Source organism: Trachinotus anak, unplaced genomic scaffold (genome assembly GCF_046630095.1).
Source record: "Trachinotus anak isolate AG129_WGS33_773 ecotype Australia unplaced genomic scaffold, CSIRO_AGI_Tana_v1 ptg000012l, whole genome shotgun sequence".
Taxonomy (NCBI): Eukaryota; Metazoa; Chordata; class Actinopteri; order Carangiformes; family Carangidae; genus Trachinotus; species Trachinotus anak.
This window is the reverse complement of record NW_027273863.1, coordinates 23,744,834-23,763,620: the sequence shown is the minus strand read 5'-3', so window position 1 is coordinate 23,763,620 and position 18,787 is coordinate 23,744,834. Positions and strand designations below refer to the sequence as shown.

Here is an 18,787-nt window from a genome sequence, read left to right as displayed (position 1 = left end):
CAATCACACATATTCTGTCAGGGTCACTCTTCTTTCTTTTTATAGTCAGTTTCTTTCCAAATTCAAAAAGCCTGAATTAGTTGAAAAAGTTATTGTGCACAATTTGAATCAAGTGTAAATAGACACCAATGTATTTTACCAGGTACAATATACTGAGATCCACTCAAGCAATAAAATTGCTTTGTTTTTTTTCCCCCTTTTTTGCATGATAACAGCAGATTGCAAAGGCAGTGATGCATTTATGCTCAAGATATTTTTTAAATCTGTCAACTGAAAATTGAGGCCTTCATGTTCTTTTGAGTGAGTTTTCACATTGTACAGTGCTGGCATTTGCAGGTACATTTGCATTTGTGTGATTGTCTTCAGTCATTGTTCCAGTTTGCTGCTTGAGTTCTGTTGAGCAGGCCTTAAAGTGAGCTCCACATATTGCAACTTCAGGAAACACATCTTCATCAATATGACAACACATGTGCTGCAAATCACAACTCACTCACAACACAACCAAATACACAAAGGCACTCCAAATACTAACAGCATCAAGGAAATGTTTCCAGGGAACATAAAAAGTGATGCACCTGGCTGGAATACACTTGTTGTTCAACGCTTTGTTACTTCTGAAGTTAAAAGCATTGAACAAGTGTGCATGTAAGTATTGTAATACAATTATGTTAATGTATCCATGCAAGTGCATCCCATAGGGGTTCGTCACTTTTTTGTGTCCCCTGGAAACACTTCCGTTGTGTTGTCAGTATTTGCAGCACATGTGTTGTCAAATTAATGAAGATGTTTTCTGAATTTGCTTGTGTTTTGTCTATTTGCATGTGTTTTCTAAGTTGCAGTGCGTTGAGCCACTGCATTACAGGAATAGTTAGAAATTTTAGGAAATGCTTTTTCACTTCCTCTGTGCATTATGAAGCTACAGCTTAGATCAGACTGGAAGAAGGGGGCAGCAGCTAGCTTCGCTCTCTCTCTCTCTCTCAAAAGTCTCTTCAATAGTCTGCCTATTAGCACCACGGAGGCTCACTAAACACCATTTTATATCAACTCTGTTTTATCATACACAAACAGAATGTAAGCACAGTAATTTGACAGTTTTAGGTGTATTTCTGAACTTTTGACAGACCCTCTGCTTCCAGTCCTTATACTAAGCTAAGCTAATTACCTCCTGGCTCCAGCTCCACATGAGAGTGGTATCTTCTTATTTAGCCTGACTCTTACCAAGAGCGCTTATTTACCAAAATGTTACAGAGGCAAGCATACAGTTTGTTTCTTTCTTTCTACTGTTATCATTTAATGTAACCAGGGAAATAATTTTCTGTGTTACTCACGGAAAGAACAGAAGTTGACAGTGAGCTGCAATAAACTTCAATAGGTTGTGACTGCAGACAGTCCTCCTTATTGTCTGTGACATTAATGGGCTCACAGTGGGGATGGCATCACCTCCATTACACTCAGCTCCTGCAGCTGCCCCTGTTGCTGTCAGCCTGGTTTACATTAGGGCGTATAAGAAGCGGACTGTGGATGTGTACATCAGTTATTTCTATAAGCAACTATTGTGGATTTTGTTTGACTGTCTGTGTGATGTAGTGACTGTGTGTATACCTGGTGCTTTAGCGCTGTTCTGACTTTCTCCTTTTTAATGGTCTAAAATTAAATCAATTAGACATTCATGAGAGAATCATACGTATTCCCCAGGCAAATGATTCAATTATGTTCCGTAAACGAGGCATGAATGACCTTTTTAAAAGGAAACTATTCATAGTTCAGTTTTCACAATTCCCTCCATGGTTCAGCCAATCAATTTAGCATTTCTTGATGCATTAAATAGGGCTTACAATATCAGGACATTTCAGATAGTGTCAAGTGACAAGACAATCTACTGCTCCATAACCTTAAAAACAGGATTATAGTCGATGTATTGCCGATTTTGGCAGATATATTGGCACAGCTAGGTGTGTTACCTAGCTAATCTAGTCAACTAACCATCACTGTCTTGATTTGGTTGCTTGGTAACATCTAGGTGAAGTCAGTGTGGTATTTAGTTGTTAACACTGCTTTGCGAAGTTTCCATTTTCAGTGTTAACAACCCCCCTTCACATGCAGCAGCTCCCAGGTGAATCAGTCATTACAAGCTCACAATGCACAGCCGGACATTGTTCAGACCTGCCGAACTCCATTTTAAATTCTAGTGGAGATCCCAAAGTTTTCAAAAATACCAAATATGCCAGGCTGAATTTGAAAGATGTGTATAAAATGTGTATGAAATGTTTGGAGAAGATATTGTCAGACAGCGATGAGTAAAACTTTTAAACTCCAACTTTAAACTCTGTAATACTGAAATCTATTTAGTTAATCCTTTTGTGGCAGGTTTTTATTATTAACAGGAGTAAAAAAAAGTCTGTGGAAATCTCAGAATGCTCCTTTTTGCCTGGTCTTCTCGTCTCAGAGGCTTTAGGGGCGTGTCGGTGTGCAGGCTTGATTGATAGCAGCTGGAAAGCCAAACACCAGCTGGGGATTGAGAGGAAAAAGTTAACGAATTTTCACCTGTAGCTTTCAAGACACTGGCTGACGGTGTGTTGATAGAAGATTGAAGACCACATCAGCATCAAAACGGACCAAAGTGATAATTGCAGGTAAGCTGACGAGCTGTTTGATGTGCAGCAGACTGAGTCACCAGAGCACTTTCCCCTGTGGTTGGTTGTTTGTTGGTTTGTTCGACAAGTGAATGTGCAAGATGTGAGTTCGTGTTTGTGACTTAGCTAATGTGATTGTGATTGTTCAAAGTTCAAAGTCATAGCATCTGTTTATGATATAAAATTAGTTCATTGCTTTTTGCAAATACAGTTTAAATTGAAGCGATCTGATTGGCTGTGTGGAAACAAATTCTCCAAGGACGAATTAATGCAGAGACAGGAGGCACCTCTCTAAGGTTAGAGGGTCATATTTATATTAATAAGATAAACAGTTTGATTAAATAATTAATTGACAAGTGAAATAAATTAACATGTGATTAAATGTAGTGATATGAAATTAAATAAACACACATTTAATGGAAAATATAAATACATCTCCCCAAATTAAATCCGTCAGTAGACAATAAATAAGCCACAAAATATCCAGCACTGTGCAAAGGTTTTAGGCACCAAAAGTAAAGTGAGGATGTTTTCAAAAACAATGCTGTTAATAGTTTTTAATCATCAGTTAACAAAGATTCGTAATCAGTGAAAACCTAAATCAAATGAATATTTTGATTTTCTCACCTTTCGCCTTTAAAACAGCAGCAGTTGTCCTCAGTACACTTGTACACAGACAACTTACCACAGTTGTCCTGTGGATTTATTCTGTCTCTGCATGTGACTCCAGACTGACTCAGCTGATGGTGACATCAGTGCTCTTGAGACATCTAAAGTGCCAAAACCTTTCCACTGAAATAATATATATATATATATATATATAATCATTCCATGTCTATTGGAGAATCTTCTGTATGTGCCCTTTTTTTATGACACTTGTTTGTCTGTCAACAATTACAGTTGATAGATTGCATGTAGTCATCACACACTGACCTGGTCTAATCAATGAATAAATAATTCATTGATTATTTATTTAAGAGTCTATTTCTTAGTATAATAACCACCCACCTAGTCTTCAATAGGTGCCATCATGCCACCATGAGACCAAAAAAATCTATAATATGAATTTCTTCCTTTTGGACTCAGGTTATTTCTCGAAGGAGATGTGACTCACACAGCAGATGTGTATCAGGGAACAAAGCTCCTGTTCAGTTTGACTTTTCGGGGACATAAAAGTGGAGAACAGGATGTTAAGGTCATAGCTGTTGTGGCTGAAACGGTTCCTCAGAGATAAAAGATGTGAGATCATGTAACCTCTGACTCCTCCACCATCCCATCTCTCGTTTTTTTTTTTTTTTTTTTAAATCAATTTTTCCATTTGATGGTTCTTCCCCAGAGATCGGACTGAATCATCAGCACTGACCTAATGACCTGTTGAGGAATACAAGTTCTTCAGATACAGCTGTTTGGCAAACTAAGGTATGAGGTAATGTAAAGGGTCTCATCAATATTCAGTTTACTGTAGAGCTCCTTTAAAATAGCTAAGACCTGCAGTGAAGATGAATTATTCCAAGTCTGCTCATAGAGGCTTTGAGATTTCCATTAGAAAAGTCTTCACAGCTGCTCTTTCTTTATATTTGTGACCTGTAGCTGAGGCATAACACCCTCTGCCTGACATTTTTCATAATCATAATCAATAGGCCAAGAATAGCACTTGAAGGTGAGCTATGTCGATCCATCCGTCTCAATCATCTTTTCCTCTATTACCCCTGGGGTCGATACCACTGTCTTTAGAGGCAGCAACAAAGTTATTCACAATTCTCCCCAGGGGATTAACAGCATGGAGCTGAGGTGCTGTGAGGAAGCTAATGAATGTATTTGTCATATCTCTAATGGCTCACTATATCACCACAGCACCTTGGCTCGAGATTTATGGCAAATGCAAATGCGGTCTGTGTCGTAGGATTTCTTTAGTGTCTGTGTATGTGGCTGCGCTGATGAGACACCGTGGGAGAACATTAAATTGAAGGCACCGGAGTTTTTTCTGAGCCAAACTTGTGAAAATGTTGACACTGTGCCATGATAAATGATAAACACACAGAGCGGGGAAGTTGGTATTCACAACAGCAAGAGTGCAAGAATGCCAACCTAATGATGAGTCAATTCTACTATTGATCCTGCTTCTTATTACAGTCCCCAAGGCCCACACAAGCCCACATACCCAGACCAACAAAATCAGCTCACTCTCGAGTTATACTGAGATTTCTTCATAGATACCAACTCCAGAAACTTTCTCTCACTGTCCCTTTTGTGCCTCACAAATCTAACGCACCAGCAGAACTTCATCTTCTTCCATTAAGTCCCAAGTGATTTCATTTTGAGGCTGTATTTTTTTTTTTTTTTATCTATAGTATGCACTCTAAATGCAAATGACCAAGTGTCTCAGGGTATGGCAAGTACAGAGCGCAGCCGAAGAGGATGAAAAAGAGGAGTGTTCACAATCATAAGAAATATATTAACAGTGATGAAAGTAATTAGTCCATAAATTACAATTTTCCACAGCTCCTTCTGTGATCAATTTACCACAAATTACCAGAGGACGTAAGTAAATCTTCACTTGTTGATTGACTCTAGTATGTGTGTCGAAGCGTGAACAATGAAAGTTTGAGTCAGCATCATATTTTCATTTGTATGGTTTCCGAGGATTCACGAGCAACATTTTATGTAGTGTGAATAATGGTGTGTGGGTGTGAGAAGTATTTGCTCAAGATTTCTCAAGGGCGGCTCCTGCAGCCTCTATGGAAACAAGAACACACACACACACACACGTACAAGTCAGGAAGATGCAGGCTGGCTGCACGCTTCTGATGCACTTTAAAAGCACACTTGATCAGCAATTCCTTCTATGAGCCCACACATCCCTCAGACTTCAAAAGACACCTTCTGAAGGTTGGGGGCACAGAGCTGAGCAGATCACAGAGGGATACCTCAGCATAGGGCACCTTACTTTGTTGACATAAGACATTATTGGGGTGTTTTTGTTCAGTTTTTTTTCTTTTATAAATCTGCTGCCCTTATGTAGTTGGTTCCAGGTCACAAACAGGACATAAAAAATATCAAAACCACATAAAGCTTTGACGTCAGTCATTGAGTTCTCAGAAATAAAACCCAGGATGATCATCACCTGCTGAATCCTGCTGTATATTGGAAAATGAAACAATAGTCCTGCGGCTCTTCTACTGTAAACTTTGTACAACCCCAACTTTGATTCAGTCAGCACAGTAACTGATCGATTACCAACAAATGATTGATGATCCCAGCCTTCTCAGGGAAAACGCCATGATTAGGGTAATTTAGGAAACAGCTGAGCTTTTGCTCAATACTGACTTTATCGATGGGCGTGTTCCTCTCTAACCTTTCTGATTCTGTAGCGGTGAGGACCTGTGGGGTTCAGATGGCTCACTGAAAGGATTTGTCTCAATGTATTTAGTAATCAATCAAACTATTTTCTGTATTATCACTCTGGCTCTGTCAATAAATGTGGCCTCCTTCCTGGCGAGTTTTGATACACTATAGACTCTGCACCCCAGAATAATAATAAGAGTAAACAGTAGGAAGTTGAGAAAGTTTGTTTTGCAGAACTGAGTGAAAAAACTATAATTCAAAGGTCCCAAATCATACTCATAGTTATAGAATACTGTTCTTCTTTGCATACTTTTAAACTTTCTCCTGTCAGCTGTCTCATGGTGCATTAGATGATTGTGCTGCTGGACACTTACAGATAATGCTGCAGACATCTATATGGAAAGCTGCCTGAATGCCAGTGATTGAAAGCTGAATGTGGAAGTCAAAGCATGACAGTTTTGGTCCTCTGGTGCAGACATGGAGTGCAATCAAGATCTTTTCTTTTTATTGTACACGTGAATCTGTATTATTCTCTTTCTTTGCCCATCTCTGTCTCACTCTCTCACACAACACAAAGCACCACACACACCAACCTTGACACACAATTCTCCACCTTTTGGCTCAACCTGAGCTCTCTCACCAAGGAGTTTACTTTTTTATATATATATTTTTATATTTTTTTGCCCACTCTCCACTCCTATAATCTTTTCTGAGTCCATCCTTCAACCATGCCCCCAATTAAACTTATGACCCAAAATATCCACCGCTCTGGCTCACAAGCTGAAAAAGTGACTTTAAAAGCATGAAATGCTGTAACTCAAAAAAAGAAAAAGCAGTCATATTCTTCCTCCAAGAAACCCTCACATCATGCCTCATAACGGCATTAACAGCTGAACCCGGCTGTCTATGCAAACTAAAACTTGCAAACAATAAAAAAAGGATTTCTAATCTGCTCCAAGCACGAAAAAGACTAATCCACATCATTCACTATGGTCCAACATTTATTATCATTACAGCTGCCAGATAAGCCTCAAATCCTCAGAAAGACTCAAATAACTGTGGCCTTGGCCATAGTAAGAAATTTCATTGCTTTTTACTCAGAGTAACCTCGGAATAACAAAATATCACTGATATCAATAATTAAAATAAGATAATAAAATAAACACAGGTCCACCTTGCAAACATTGAATGGTTACTCCAGTGATGTAATTTTGGGGGCTTTATGGCCTTAAAAGAGACAAATTAGACTGAGATTTTTACCCCATAGTATGGGTCAAATAAAACCATTGGGTCCTACATTTCCCAAAATGCTACTTGCTACTGTAAGATAAGATAAGATCACCTTTATTAGTCCCACAGTGGGGAAATTCAGTGTTACAGCAGCAAAGTGGAAGTGCAGAGAAAAGAAAGCTGCAAAGAAACTGCAATAACAAATATTTAAGAAAGATAAATAATAAGAATATGATAATATATAAATTATATATAATGTGGCATCTTTTGTTAGACCGCTCCTGCTGGGTAAACGCCCACAGACTCCACATCAATGGTGTTTTGGTTTTATTAAAAATGTGTCATGTCCAAACTAATATTATGGAACTAAGCTGTGTAGGATGTTAATACTCCCTGTGACTAGTAAATCACCATAAAACTAGAGGAATGGCCCTTTAACATATATTGGATACCTATGAGTGCCACTCATTTATCACAGCAAATGGCTGTTTGACATCATCTATAGATGTTGTTTTTATGTGTGTGACTGGTGCCTTTAAAAACCTCCAGTAGGCGAGTTCTTTATAAGATATTTGTCTGATGTTTAACTGTAAGCAGAAATCAATACCACGTATTAAGTCTTGTCAGTTATGTTTATATCACACATTTAATACAGAGGGCCATTCAATGTGTTTTACATGGAAGTGCTACACTGTTTGAATTGGAAGCCACCAAGTACTGTGCATCAGGGCAGAGAGACAGAGACTTGTAAAGTTCAGGACAGTTTTATTGGTATTGGAATCGCTGCAGTGTAGAATGGATTTTGTAATAAACACAGTTCATCACATAATTAACTTCATATGTATTGATTGAAGGTAGGACGCCCTGGATCAATACATGGTATGTATGTGATTAGGAGAGACCAATGTACTACTGAGGCTGAGCAGTGCTCATTAAGCTGGTAGCCACTGGTCCTGTCAAGTCCCCCGGGGTCGGTTTCTTCTCTCTACACTGTAATACTAATGATGAAGTTTGTCTCTACGAAGCAGTCAGATTGTATTACACGCCATATGGCATCTGCCAAAACAAGAGATGTCTGTGCAAGAATTGTCAGTCAGAGAATGAAGGCAACATGCGGGCTCAAAGTTTTGATATTATCACAATATTAAAAGAAAAACATTTCATATTCTTCTCCTCAGAGTTGTCATATCACCGGGGGGTTTGCAGCCTGCACAGATCACCCGCTGTGCACACCACCAGGTGAGTGTGACCATGAAATCTTTCATCTAAAATCAACGTTTCAGCACATGAGCAAAAAAGGATTGTTTTCCACTGTGTATGATAATTTTTATTTCATATTTTGGCCAGAAAGTTTTATTGGGGGTAATTAAATTAATGTGAGTCAGGCAGGTTTTCCATTAAATTAAGTCTCAATAATTTAGGCTGTAGTAGTAAATTAATTATTTTTCTTATATTTGCATTTATAATTTTAAAAGGTCACATTTGCTTCACTTTCCTTTTTGTATCTGTTGTTCCGCATGTGATTTTTGACTTTCTCAACACAGAATATGCCTCATTAAACTTCATTAAATTCGAATTTCAGGCATTTCGCTGACAGACGTGACGGAGACGTGTCAAATTAAAACAATAAGAGCCGAGGAGTCTGAAGTCAGCTGTGATTTTGTAGATGCATTGTTGACTTCAGTTCCAGCAGATTGACTTTAATGGCTTTAATGAGAGTAACAGCTGTGCACTGCAGCGTGGCACGACTTGATCGTTGACCTGATCCCAAACATGTAGATGACACTCCTCATCTCCTGTCACAGGGGGAGGATATTTCCATCATTTAATGACTGTCTTTCAGTTGTGACACAGCAACAGGGAGTCGGCCAAAAAGTGTTTCTGACTTTTATACTACCTTATATTTTCCATTTCATTACATACTGTATTTTATGTTGTTGGTCCATTGGTTTCAAGTGCAGCTGAATTATAAAGTCACATAAAATGGAAATCTAATATAAAGTACCTCAGTGCTTAGTTAGTTTCCACCTGTCCACAGTGCTGTTAATAAGAATTTGTGTTAAATTGATTTTGGTTGCAATAACAGAGACAATAACAAGTTGTTTTTTTAACACCATGCTCTAAATGAGCCTTTTTCAGTATTCAGGCAGATACAGGCAGTCACATTTCACACCCTGTTACAGAATGACTTGCCTGCCCTCCCACAGCGGCGCTACTCATGCTCAGCAGCTTCATCCAGATGACCGTATGGGCAGGAGAGGAGCATGAGATCCACACCAGAGAATTCATTAGCAGCCACAGTGCCATCATCCCTCTGTTTTTCTTTGAGGTAGCCAATGAAATTCAGGCTAGTGGGCGGCCTGAGGCAATGACACCATCCACTTGCGGCAGAAGAGCAGTAATTGGACTGTGTGTCAGATAAATCCAGGTTGTGACAGGCCACTCAGCACACACACACTGTTGCCTTGGCCCCAATGCAAAATTATCTGTGAGTCACTCCGCTGACCTGCAGTGGCTTTCTTAGCTTTTCAGTGGAGGTCAGAGGACATGTTGTGGGTCAGCACAGTACAAAGCCTTTCAACTCTTAAGAACCCACAGTAGCATCCAGGGGCTTATACATTCTTCATATAACAGAAGCAAAGGCTGAAATATTTAATGACAAACACTGCACTTCACATATACCTTATGAAACTTTGGACTGTTTTATTTGGGTGTGATGATGCAGTACAAATCAGCTAGGTAGGACTGCACAGAGCATAAAGTAGAAAGCATGTTTAAGGTTTATTTGGCCAGATACAAAATAAAATTCCTCTTTATTTACATCTATATTCATCTAACAGCTCATTTTTCCTGAACTTAAATCCTGTAAGAGAAACATCTGCTATTTTGTACTGACACTGGGGAACAACATGACATGGCAATGTATGAAACAGACAAAGAAATACTTAGATTTACAACAGTAAATGAATGAGAGGAATGGAAGTGATAGTAAACATGGTTTGCATTCAGACAGTCAAGACAAACAACATGAAATGACACTTCATTTAAACAGGGTCAATAAAATTGAGGTGTGTGTGTGTGTGTTAATGTAGACGTTTTAAAAATACTGCTAAGGTGCTTAAGTATTCATTACATATGCAGTATGTACATATTTATACAAGTTAGTCAATATAAACAGAAATACCATGATGAGGAACCCACATGATTTCAAGTTATATGTCAGACGTGCTTGATTTTTGATTGACTGCTCTACCAGTGACGGCGAGGGTCATCCCTGTCCTAAAAAGCAAATTTGGCTAGTGGAATATAAGAGGTGATGGAAAGTTATTTTACTGCCCTGCAGAGTAAGACCTCTACATTCGTGTCCCTGTACATTTACAGGTGACTTTTTCATGTTTTCCTCTTCACCGGTGAAATCTTGATGTCTTTTCTTCCTCCTGCCATTCGTTTGTGTAACATTATGTCCTCGTCCTCTCCTGTCTGTTGCTTGGCAAAGTTGACAAACACCTGAACGACAGGGACTGATTTAGTAAGCTGATCTAGTTAAAGGTGCAATAAGACGTTTGTTGACACAATAGGAGCAAGCTGTACCACATCTGCTCAGGATTGATGGTTAGTATTTAGTTATTTCCAGCACAGTGTTTGGACTTCGTTTAAAATGGAAATTAAACAGTTTTCTTTAAAGAGAAGTGAAAAATATTTTCATATTGAATCTAATTTCATATAAAAGTAGTAGTTTAAAAAGTTGTCAGGAGGCGACTGACAATTGTTCCTTCACATTCCCTTACATCCATGAAACACGGGGAAGTTTCTGACGTACCTGGTCCAGTGTCGTCTGAGAAACAGAGTAGTCCTCGATGCTGAGCCTTTCTTTATTGGCCACCACCAGCTGAAATATCCTGGCTAGGGAGGAGGAGGCTATCTCGTACTGCAGTGTGTTGTAGTGCTTCTCCCGCTGAACGCAGCCGGGGAAGCAGCTCTCCATGAAGCTCTCGACAGGCTCCAGCTCTGGGGACAAACCAGCTTTAGCTGCTTTGATTTTCATGGTCACCACGTAGCCGTCACCAAATCTGAATGAGGGAAACAGCATATACAAAAGAGCCATGTTTAAGGATTAATTGTACATTTTCTCATACTTTGTATTAATGTCTACAGCTTTTAATACTTGGTATGTGTTTTTGGAAAATGGCGGGATGGGCTGGAGCTAGCAGGTTAGCGTGGCCACTTAAGTAGACGAATAAAAGACGTGAGAGTTAACATTGGTGTCGTTCTCCACTGCTGGAGGCAGCTCTTGAAGAGTAAAGGAATTAAGTTTGATGCTGAACTCACATTTTTTCTAGACTGTTAAGAATTATTTTTCATTTTAATAATTTCATTTAATCAGTTTATGTAAATTTATTTTCATATGACACTCCTTGAAAATCCCATGTGTCATATCCATCTCCTTTGTCCCCAAATCTGATTTTCTGATTTCTGTCTGCCTCCATATTTGTTTTACCAACTTCTTCTCGCACGCTGAGCGTCACCTCTGCTGACCTCACCAAAACAATCTCAACACCACCATCTAGTGGACTGAAAAAGCCACTGATTTTATTATTCTAGTATTATATAAAAGAAACAAAATCGATACAAAACTGCCACACAAAATAGAGCAATATTATATCTTTTGCCCGAACCTTTAGTAAGTTAACAACTGTTGATGCTAATGTTGGCGAAGTAGCAATAGCAAAACTTACAAATAGCTCTTAAGGCTAACGACACAAAGTCTCAGCTCTTCCTGGAACATACTGGTTATCTCAGTACATATGAATGATCTGTCCTGTGCTACTGAGTAACTAAATAGTAACTAATCAGTGTAGACGTTTGCTAAAACAACCAAAAACTCTTACTTGTATTTAAGGTGCTGGATGGTACCCAAACACTTGAAGGTCCCATTGACCATGATGGCCAGTCGAGTGCAGAGGGCCTCACACTCCTCCATACTGGAAGGAAAACAACAATAATCCGTCTTTTAACATTTCACAGACCTCATAATAAAATGAAGCAAACAGGAGTCTAGTCCTGATTTCATCAACAATTCTTGGCTGAACAGTTGTAAACAGTGTTTATTCAGCTGCTGCAGCAGCTGTGTGCAGTGGATTAATCCTGTTACTAGATATTGAACCTGTGTGATGTTAGCACCACGGCTCTGCCGTCCCGAATGACACTCATGATGGCGTTCCACAGGAAGCGCCGAGAGTGCGGGTCCATCCCCGTCGTGGGCTCGTCCTAAACACACACAGCCACAAACAAACAGCAAACTTGACTGACTGAGCACATAAGACCATGTGAGCAAAGACCAAATCCTTATCTCTATCAACATATGGCAAACATCTTAGATTTATGCCAGTTTGAACTGAACCAAGCTGTTGCCTGCCAATGTATAAAACATTCCATGCCAGGCTTGACTGAACCCATATGGCTTCCCATCTGGATCCATATACCATTTTATTGATAAATCCCTGCATAAAACCCACAAACCTAAATAATGGGCTCATGAGCGCCTCGTCATTGGCTAACTCACCAGCAGCACCAGCGCTGGGCAGCCAATCATTGCGATAGCTGTGGAAAGTTTACGTTTGTTGCCTCCACTGTAGGTCCCCGCACAGCAGCCGGCGTACTCTGTCAGACCCAGCTTCTGGATGCCCCACTCTGCCACCTACAAGGGAAAGAGGACAAGTTTTTGGAGGATACTTGTACCCCAAGAGCCTTAATGCATACATTTTAAGGATGGGGAGCCCCTGCTGTTAACAAAGCACGTCATAACAACACCACTGCAAAATTAAAAGGACAAAACAAACATTAGAAAACACTGAGCACCAGTAAAGGGAAGATTTACAAAACAGATGAGCTCTCTGTCTAGTGCTTAGCCAAATAGTAGCCTCATTTGGGTAGCAGAATGAGACAGCTGAAGATGTGAAGCAGCTGGAGTCCCACTCACTCTGGGGATCTCTGACTCAGGAACCCCTCTGAGACGAGCGTAGAGGTAGAGATGCTCCCTGCCAGTAAGGAGCTCATCGATGGCATCAAACTGAGGGCAGTAGCCCATGTTCTGGTGCACGTCCAGAATCTCTGTCACAATGCTGGAAAACAAGACACAGGGTGTGAGTCAACAGAGCACATAACATTGTATAAATAACAATTAACTCTGAGTGTGGTGCTGATAATGTCGTTATTTAAAACATGTCAATGAGGGATGAGATTATTCTGATTACTATGAGCAAAGTTTATTAAATCTGAATAAATAAAAAAGGACAAATTAATCTTATCAGCTACATTTAGACATTTAATGGACGAATTAGTTTTTGTCAAAAATTACTGCTACTTATGTTTTTGAAAGTATCCAGTATTTCACAAAAAGCAACACTCATTGACATAATAGTCAAGTGGCCCTTTACCATAACCTTAGCCATCACAAATAAATACCTAACCCTGGTCTTAACCCTCAGAAAGCAGTCTCTACCCGTTTAGAGTGGGACCTCAGTTTTTGTACCCAAGTCCCCTTGGGTTAGTGTGCATTTAGGCTAAAGTCCCCACCACAATTTAGAAAACAAGAACAAGAGGATACTTCCACCTCCTCATCCGTCAAATACAAACAAACTTTGAGGGAAAAACTAACCGCTCATGACTCACATCCACGTTGAGGCCATAGCCTTTGAGGAGAGGTCACAAGTACATAATATTGTTGTATTTAAAGGGGTTTCATTTGCCCCTTGTCATCTTGTCAGGAGCCACTGTAACACATTTGGCTTAAATAGCTAATAATAATAATAATAATAATAATAATAATAATAATGATAGCTAATCTGGACTTTCAATAATCTAAGTTTCAATGGAGTTTAAGTGTCTTAAAGGCTATTTGAGAGGTTTTCCAAACCTGACAAGAACTCTGAGTGGAAGACTGGGCACTTTGAAATAGTTGGCATGAAAAATATTTTTATCAGAGAACACTGGCACCAGAACCACTGCTCAATGACAGAGTTTGGTTTGGGGCTTCAAAAACTTAACTGTCAATCAAGCCCTTTTTTGCCTAGTAGGGAAACACATTAGTTTTAGTCACAGGCTGTGAATTATGTTTGAATGACCTTCTGGGTCTTTAAACTTTTTTCACTCACTGGACTGTTTCCAGTAGTTACCCATCTGCGACTGCGTTCAGGATAAACCAAAACCAATCAGATATTTTTTTATAAACACCATCTGATCCCAGCCTGTGTTTGTGTTGGTGCTACATCGTTCAAGGACAGATTTGACTGATCTTTATGTACCTGTAACCTGCCACAGTGGCCTCCCCAGAGCTGACATCAGTGTCACCAGTCAGCATTTTGAAGGTCGTCGTCTTTCCAGCTCCATTAACTCCCAAGAGGCCAAAGCACTAACGGGACAAAAGACAGTCAGGGTGTCAATACAAGATGACATTCAGCTGAGATACTGACAGTGAAGCACTGAAAGTAACTCACTATTAAAGAGAATGATAACTGATACCCTTATGAGTCTCTAATAATCTATTTGGCTTCATGTACATGAACATATTAATAAAAAAAAAACATGAGAAAATTAGACTAGAAATATAACAAACAAACCCAGACAGAGATAAGGCCACAGATAATTATACTTTGTTATGCTGCCTGCTGATGGTAAATGCATCTGCATCCCTAAGAGCGCGGCTCAAAGCTTAGTCAGTGTGTGGGTGGACTTGAGCAAACACAAGAAGACAAAACTTGAGAATTGGAATTTAAAAAAAAAACGGATCAGTAGCTCTGAGTGAACCCAGTGACTTTACCTCTCCTGCAGGGACTCCCACACAAATCCGGTCCACAGCTGCCCTCTTCCTGCCCACATACGTCTGTGCAGAGAAGCCAGGGAAACAATAACAACTCGCTTTATTTGTGTTGCTATATTTGTGTACACTTTATTATGAGTGGTAATCAATACAATATGCCGGTTTCATTTTTAATAATGCATTAATCTGTATGCACACATCACCTTTAGAATTTGTTTTGCATTACATACAGTGTGTTTATGTATTTCTAATTATCTGCTAGTATTTGCTGTTAATGCTGCAGTTCTTAGTCTTAAAATCATTTTTATGAATTCAATCCTACTAAATTAAATCAACTATAATTAATGATATAATATTTATTAGTGGTATAGTATGTGCTGTCAGGCTTGTTAAGGACTTGCCGAATTGTTATTTTCTCATTGTTTTGTCTGTACTGTTGTGTCCATCCTCTGCCTTATTTCTTTAGTGTATTTTTCTTTCTTTTATTTTTAACATTTGAAGTTGGTTGAAAAAGTGCTAACAAAATAATTTTAAATTAAAAGGGAGCTGTAATTCTAATGTGTGGTTGAATTTTAATTTTATAGATTTTGTTTGGTTTGTTTTATTCTTTGGATCCTGCCTCGATCTAACTAAGGTTTTGTGGATGTGCACAACTTAAATCTTCTTTCTGCTCCTTGGCCCCTTGGGAGGAATGACATTTCATTCAACTGTATAAATATCTATATAAATATGGATATAGGGACTAATGAAAATAAAGCTAAACTAAAACTAACAAATTAAACTGGATTTAAAAATGGAAAAAAGAAACGTACTTAACACTGATGATAGAATTAAGATTACGTGAAGGTATGTTTAGTCACAGACGTGTTTGAGTCAGTGGTTTCTACCTTCGAGAGGTCTCGGATCTGCAGGATGTCTGTCTTACTCCCTCCATCATAAATTCTCTGCCTCTCTGTTGCCACATCATCGTCTTCATCTTGTATTGCAGCCTGTTTGTGGTCTGATAACCTGAAGGGTACGGGGAAAAAAAAAATCATCTGTTCACAAACATTTAATAGAACAGAGCTGCACTGTATCTGTCAACAACTTGGCCGGAGGTGTGACCCTAGGTGCGTTTTTCCGAGTTAAGTTTCGATGGAAAGGTCAAGAGGTTGAGATGCTGTGAATGTAAACCTGTACGCTGATCTGTGTTAAGCCGGTCCCTTACCAGTGGTCCAAGAAGAACCGGTACTGGATGAGAAGATTGAGACTAAAGTAGACAAAGCCTTCCACAGCCATGAAAGCGACATTTTTCCCCACAAAGTCCCACCGGAAAGGGTCTGCTGTGTACTCTTCACCTGGAAACAGAGAAATGGTCTGTACTGGAAATGAACCCTTTGTTCAGTGACTGAACAGTAAACCCCACATGATTTTATTTTATATATCTCACTGGCTGAACAAACATTATTTTCCCGGATAGAGAAGATGGTGATAAGTTGTTCGTACAGCAGAGTTGTTTGTCACTCAAAAATCTGACATGACTAAGGAGTAGTTGGTCAAACTTTTTTCCCATTGGAAACTGCAAAATGAGCTTTTCCCATCAAATGTGTATGTAACCGATTAACAAACAAACAATAATCCAAAAAGCATTTTTTTCTGATGACTTCTGATGAAGTCTAACGAGGCTCCCAACCAAACCTTTTATGTTAAACATGTTTAGTGATGGAAATTATGCTTTATATCATGAAATAATGATGGAAAACTCAATTAGAAAAAACAACCCATAAGTACACAGGACTTACCAAACCTGGCGTAAACATCAGTAACAGCCTGGTTCATGGCCATGTCTATCAGCCCTCGCCCCAGGCAGAAGTGAGGGAAGACCAGCAGGCATTTCTTCAGCCACTCATTGAACATCAGCAAAGACTGGAAACAGAACAACACACATACACATTCAATTCACAGCAGAGATGATACAAATTTTAACAGCAACGTCAGACTAAATGTGGTCAGTCGATGTTGTGAGAGAAACATTTTGGTCTAAATTAAACATCTTATTTCTGAAGTTGTCCACTAAATATCACTGCACTTTCATCATCTCTGCAATTAGTTCTCATCAAACATTTGCATCATATCTAACACAAAGTTTCGAGTTGCCCAATATCTAAGCATGAAGAGCTCATGCAAACATGACCAACGAATGCTCTGAAGCAACTTCTGTATAAAACTTTTTTACTCCCCATTAAACTTAAGAAATCCAGCTGAAATGTCACTCAAAGCAGAAAACTAATTTCCCGGTTCATCAGAGCTGTAGTCGAGTGTACACGACCCCCAGCCAATCATGTTTTTAGTCATGTGACCTGCATCTGCTCTTCTTCAGCGTTACGTAAAACTGGGGTTTATTGCTTTTCACATTTTGACGACACATTTGACACGAGATCTGTTGTCATTTCCTAAATGTTGGATACAACATGTATACAACACAATACAGTGTATAGTTTTCATCAAACAGCCCTTTTTCATTTTGTCACTACATTTGAAAATGAATTGTGTCTTTTCTTGCAATATTTTACCATCTATATGTTCTTACCCGATTGTTTTCGAAAAGCTCCAGGATGAAGGTGATGGCGCTGCTGTTGATGCCTATGAACAGGTTGATGCACGACAGAGAGACGTACGCAGTACTCGGGATGTTGAATATGTAGGACATGGGATACATCATGGGTGTCACTGACCATCTATGAGGCAAAGGAGGCAGAGAAAAGATAAAATATCTCTGAATAAATTCCAGCCTTAGAGTCTTTATTCATTTTATGCCTGTTTTAGTGTTTTTCACCTCCCTTTCATGTAATTTATGGACCTTCTCTATGGATTTCTTGCTTGTTATCCAGTTCCTCTTGTTTCATTCAGTCACAAATTTGTTTTTCCTTTAGAGGTGAGACATCCTAATAAAGCCCTTTGGGTGCTCTTACAGTATATCACCACCTCAACCTGCACAATTTGTGCTTCCTTTTCACACATGCAAAAAAAAAAGAAGAAATAAAGCAAATCCTTACCCATATAGTAGAAGCAGTGCAATTAGTGCTGGCAGGTTGGACGATGACGTGTAACACTTTTTGTCAAAAGCCATGAAAATGCCAACCACCATCACAGTGCTGAGAGAGTAGTTAATCTAGGAGAGAAAACATCAGTCATATGAGGTTTAAATACAGAAATCAATTAGTGTTGATCTATTGATACATCTATCTATATGAAATGTGAATAAAGATTTGAAAACTGAAATCAGAATCATTAGATGTAGATTTTAATATTGTTTCTGGCCCTTGATTTCATACTTTATACCGATTATATATTGATTGACTCACCATGTCCCATAAGAAGTTGGCCACCCAGTAAACAAAAGGGCTGACCCCACTGACGAACTGCAGGTGCTTCGCCTTGGTGACACGCTCCTGGATGAGATAGAGGACGAAGCTGGCGGGGATGAAGGACATGGCGAAAATAACACAGATCGCGACCACGGCGTCTACTGAGGTGGTCAACCTGAGGGAAGAAGCCGACAGTCAGTGCTGTGCGCTCTGGTCTGAAAATTTGACATCAAATACTAGAAATGTTTTTTTCAAAAAAGGTTGACACACAAACTCACAAATAAAGAATCCAATAGTCATTTAATGAAAAATGAAATGAATTGAATTGTGTAATTTATGAAATGCGAGATTACAATTACAGATACCAATAAATAAACAAATAGATAAACAAGCAAATCCATAAAAAGGCTTTA

The 18,787-nt window shown here is 39.1% G+C and overlaps 1 protein-coding gene and 1 long non-coding RNA gene across 2 annotated transcripts in view; one reads left to right on the top strand and one right to left on the bottom strand.

Annotated features, from left to right (window-relative positions):
- The first annotated feature begins 2,405 nt into the window (after nucleotides 1-2,405).
- LOC139629376 (uncharacterized) lies at nucleotides 2,406-9,743 on the top strand. Its single transcript, XR_011692956.1, has 4 exons — nucleotides 2,406-2,633; nucleotides 3,970-4,052; nucleotides 8,387-8,447; nucleotides 9,392-9,743. It is a non-coding gene; the product is annotated as an uncharacterized lncRNA (long non-coding RNA).
- A 227-nt stretch (nucleotides 9,744-9,970) lies between these two features.
- abca4b (ATP-binding cassette, sub-family A (ABC1), member 4b) overlaps nucleotides 9,971-18,787 on the bottom strand; it is a 38,434-nt gene continuing 29,617 nt past the window's right edge. The window contains exons 37-50 of the mRNA XM_071491956.1: nucleotides 18,372-18,549; nucleotides 18,063-18,178; nucleotides 17,597-17,744; nucleotides 16,809-16,932; nucleotides 16,235-16,364; nucleotides 15,915-16,035; nucleotides 15,028-15,090; nucleotides 14,513-14,619; nucleotides 13,189-13,330; nucleotides 12,772-12,906; nucleotides 12,373-12,476; nucleotides 12,098-12,190; nucleotides 11,029-11,278; nucleotides 9,971-10,715 (exon numbers count right to left, since the gene is read on the bottom strand). Of these exons, the coding sequence (XP_071348057.1) occupies nucleotides 10,599-10,715; nucleotides 11,029-11,278; nucleotides 12,098-12,190; nucleotides 12,373-12,476; nucleotides 12,772-12,906; nucleotides 13,189-13,330; nucleotides 14,513-14,619; nucleotides 15,028-15,090; nucleotides 15,915-16,035; nucleotides 16,235-16,364; nucleotides 16,809-16,932; nucleotides 17,597-17,744; nucleotides 18,063-18,178; nucleotides 18,372-18,549 (1,828 nt within the window). The 3' untranslated portion in view covers nucleotides 9,971-10,598. The remainder of the gene's footprint in view (nucleotides 10,716-11,028; nucleotides 11,279-12,097; nucleotides 12,191-12,372; nucleotides 12,477-12,771; nucleotides 12,907-13,188; nucleotides 13,331-14,512; nucleotides 14,620-15,027; nucleotides 15,091-15,914; nucleotides 16,036-16,234; nucleotides 16,365-16,808; nucleotides 16,933-17,596; nucleotides 17,745-18,062; nucleotides 18,179-18,371; nucleotides 18,550-18,787) is intronic.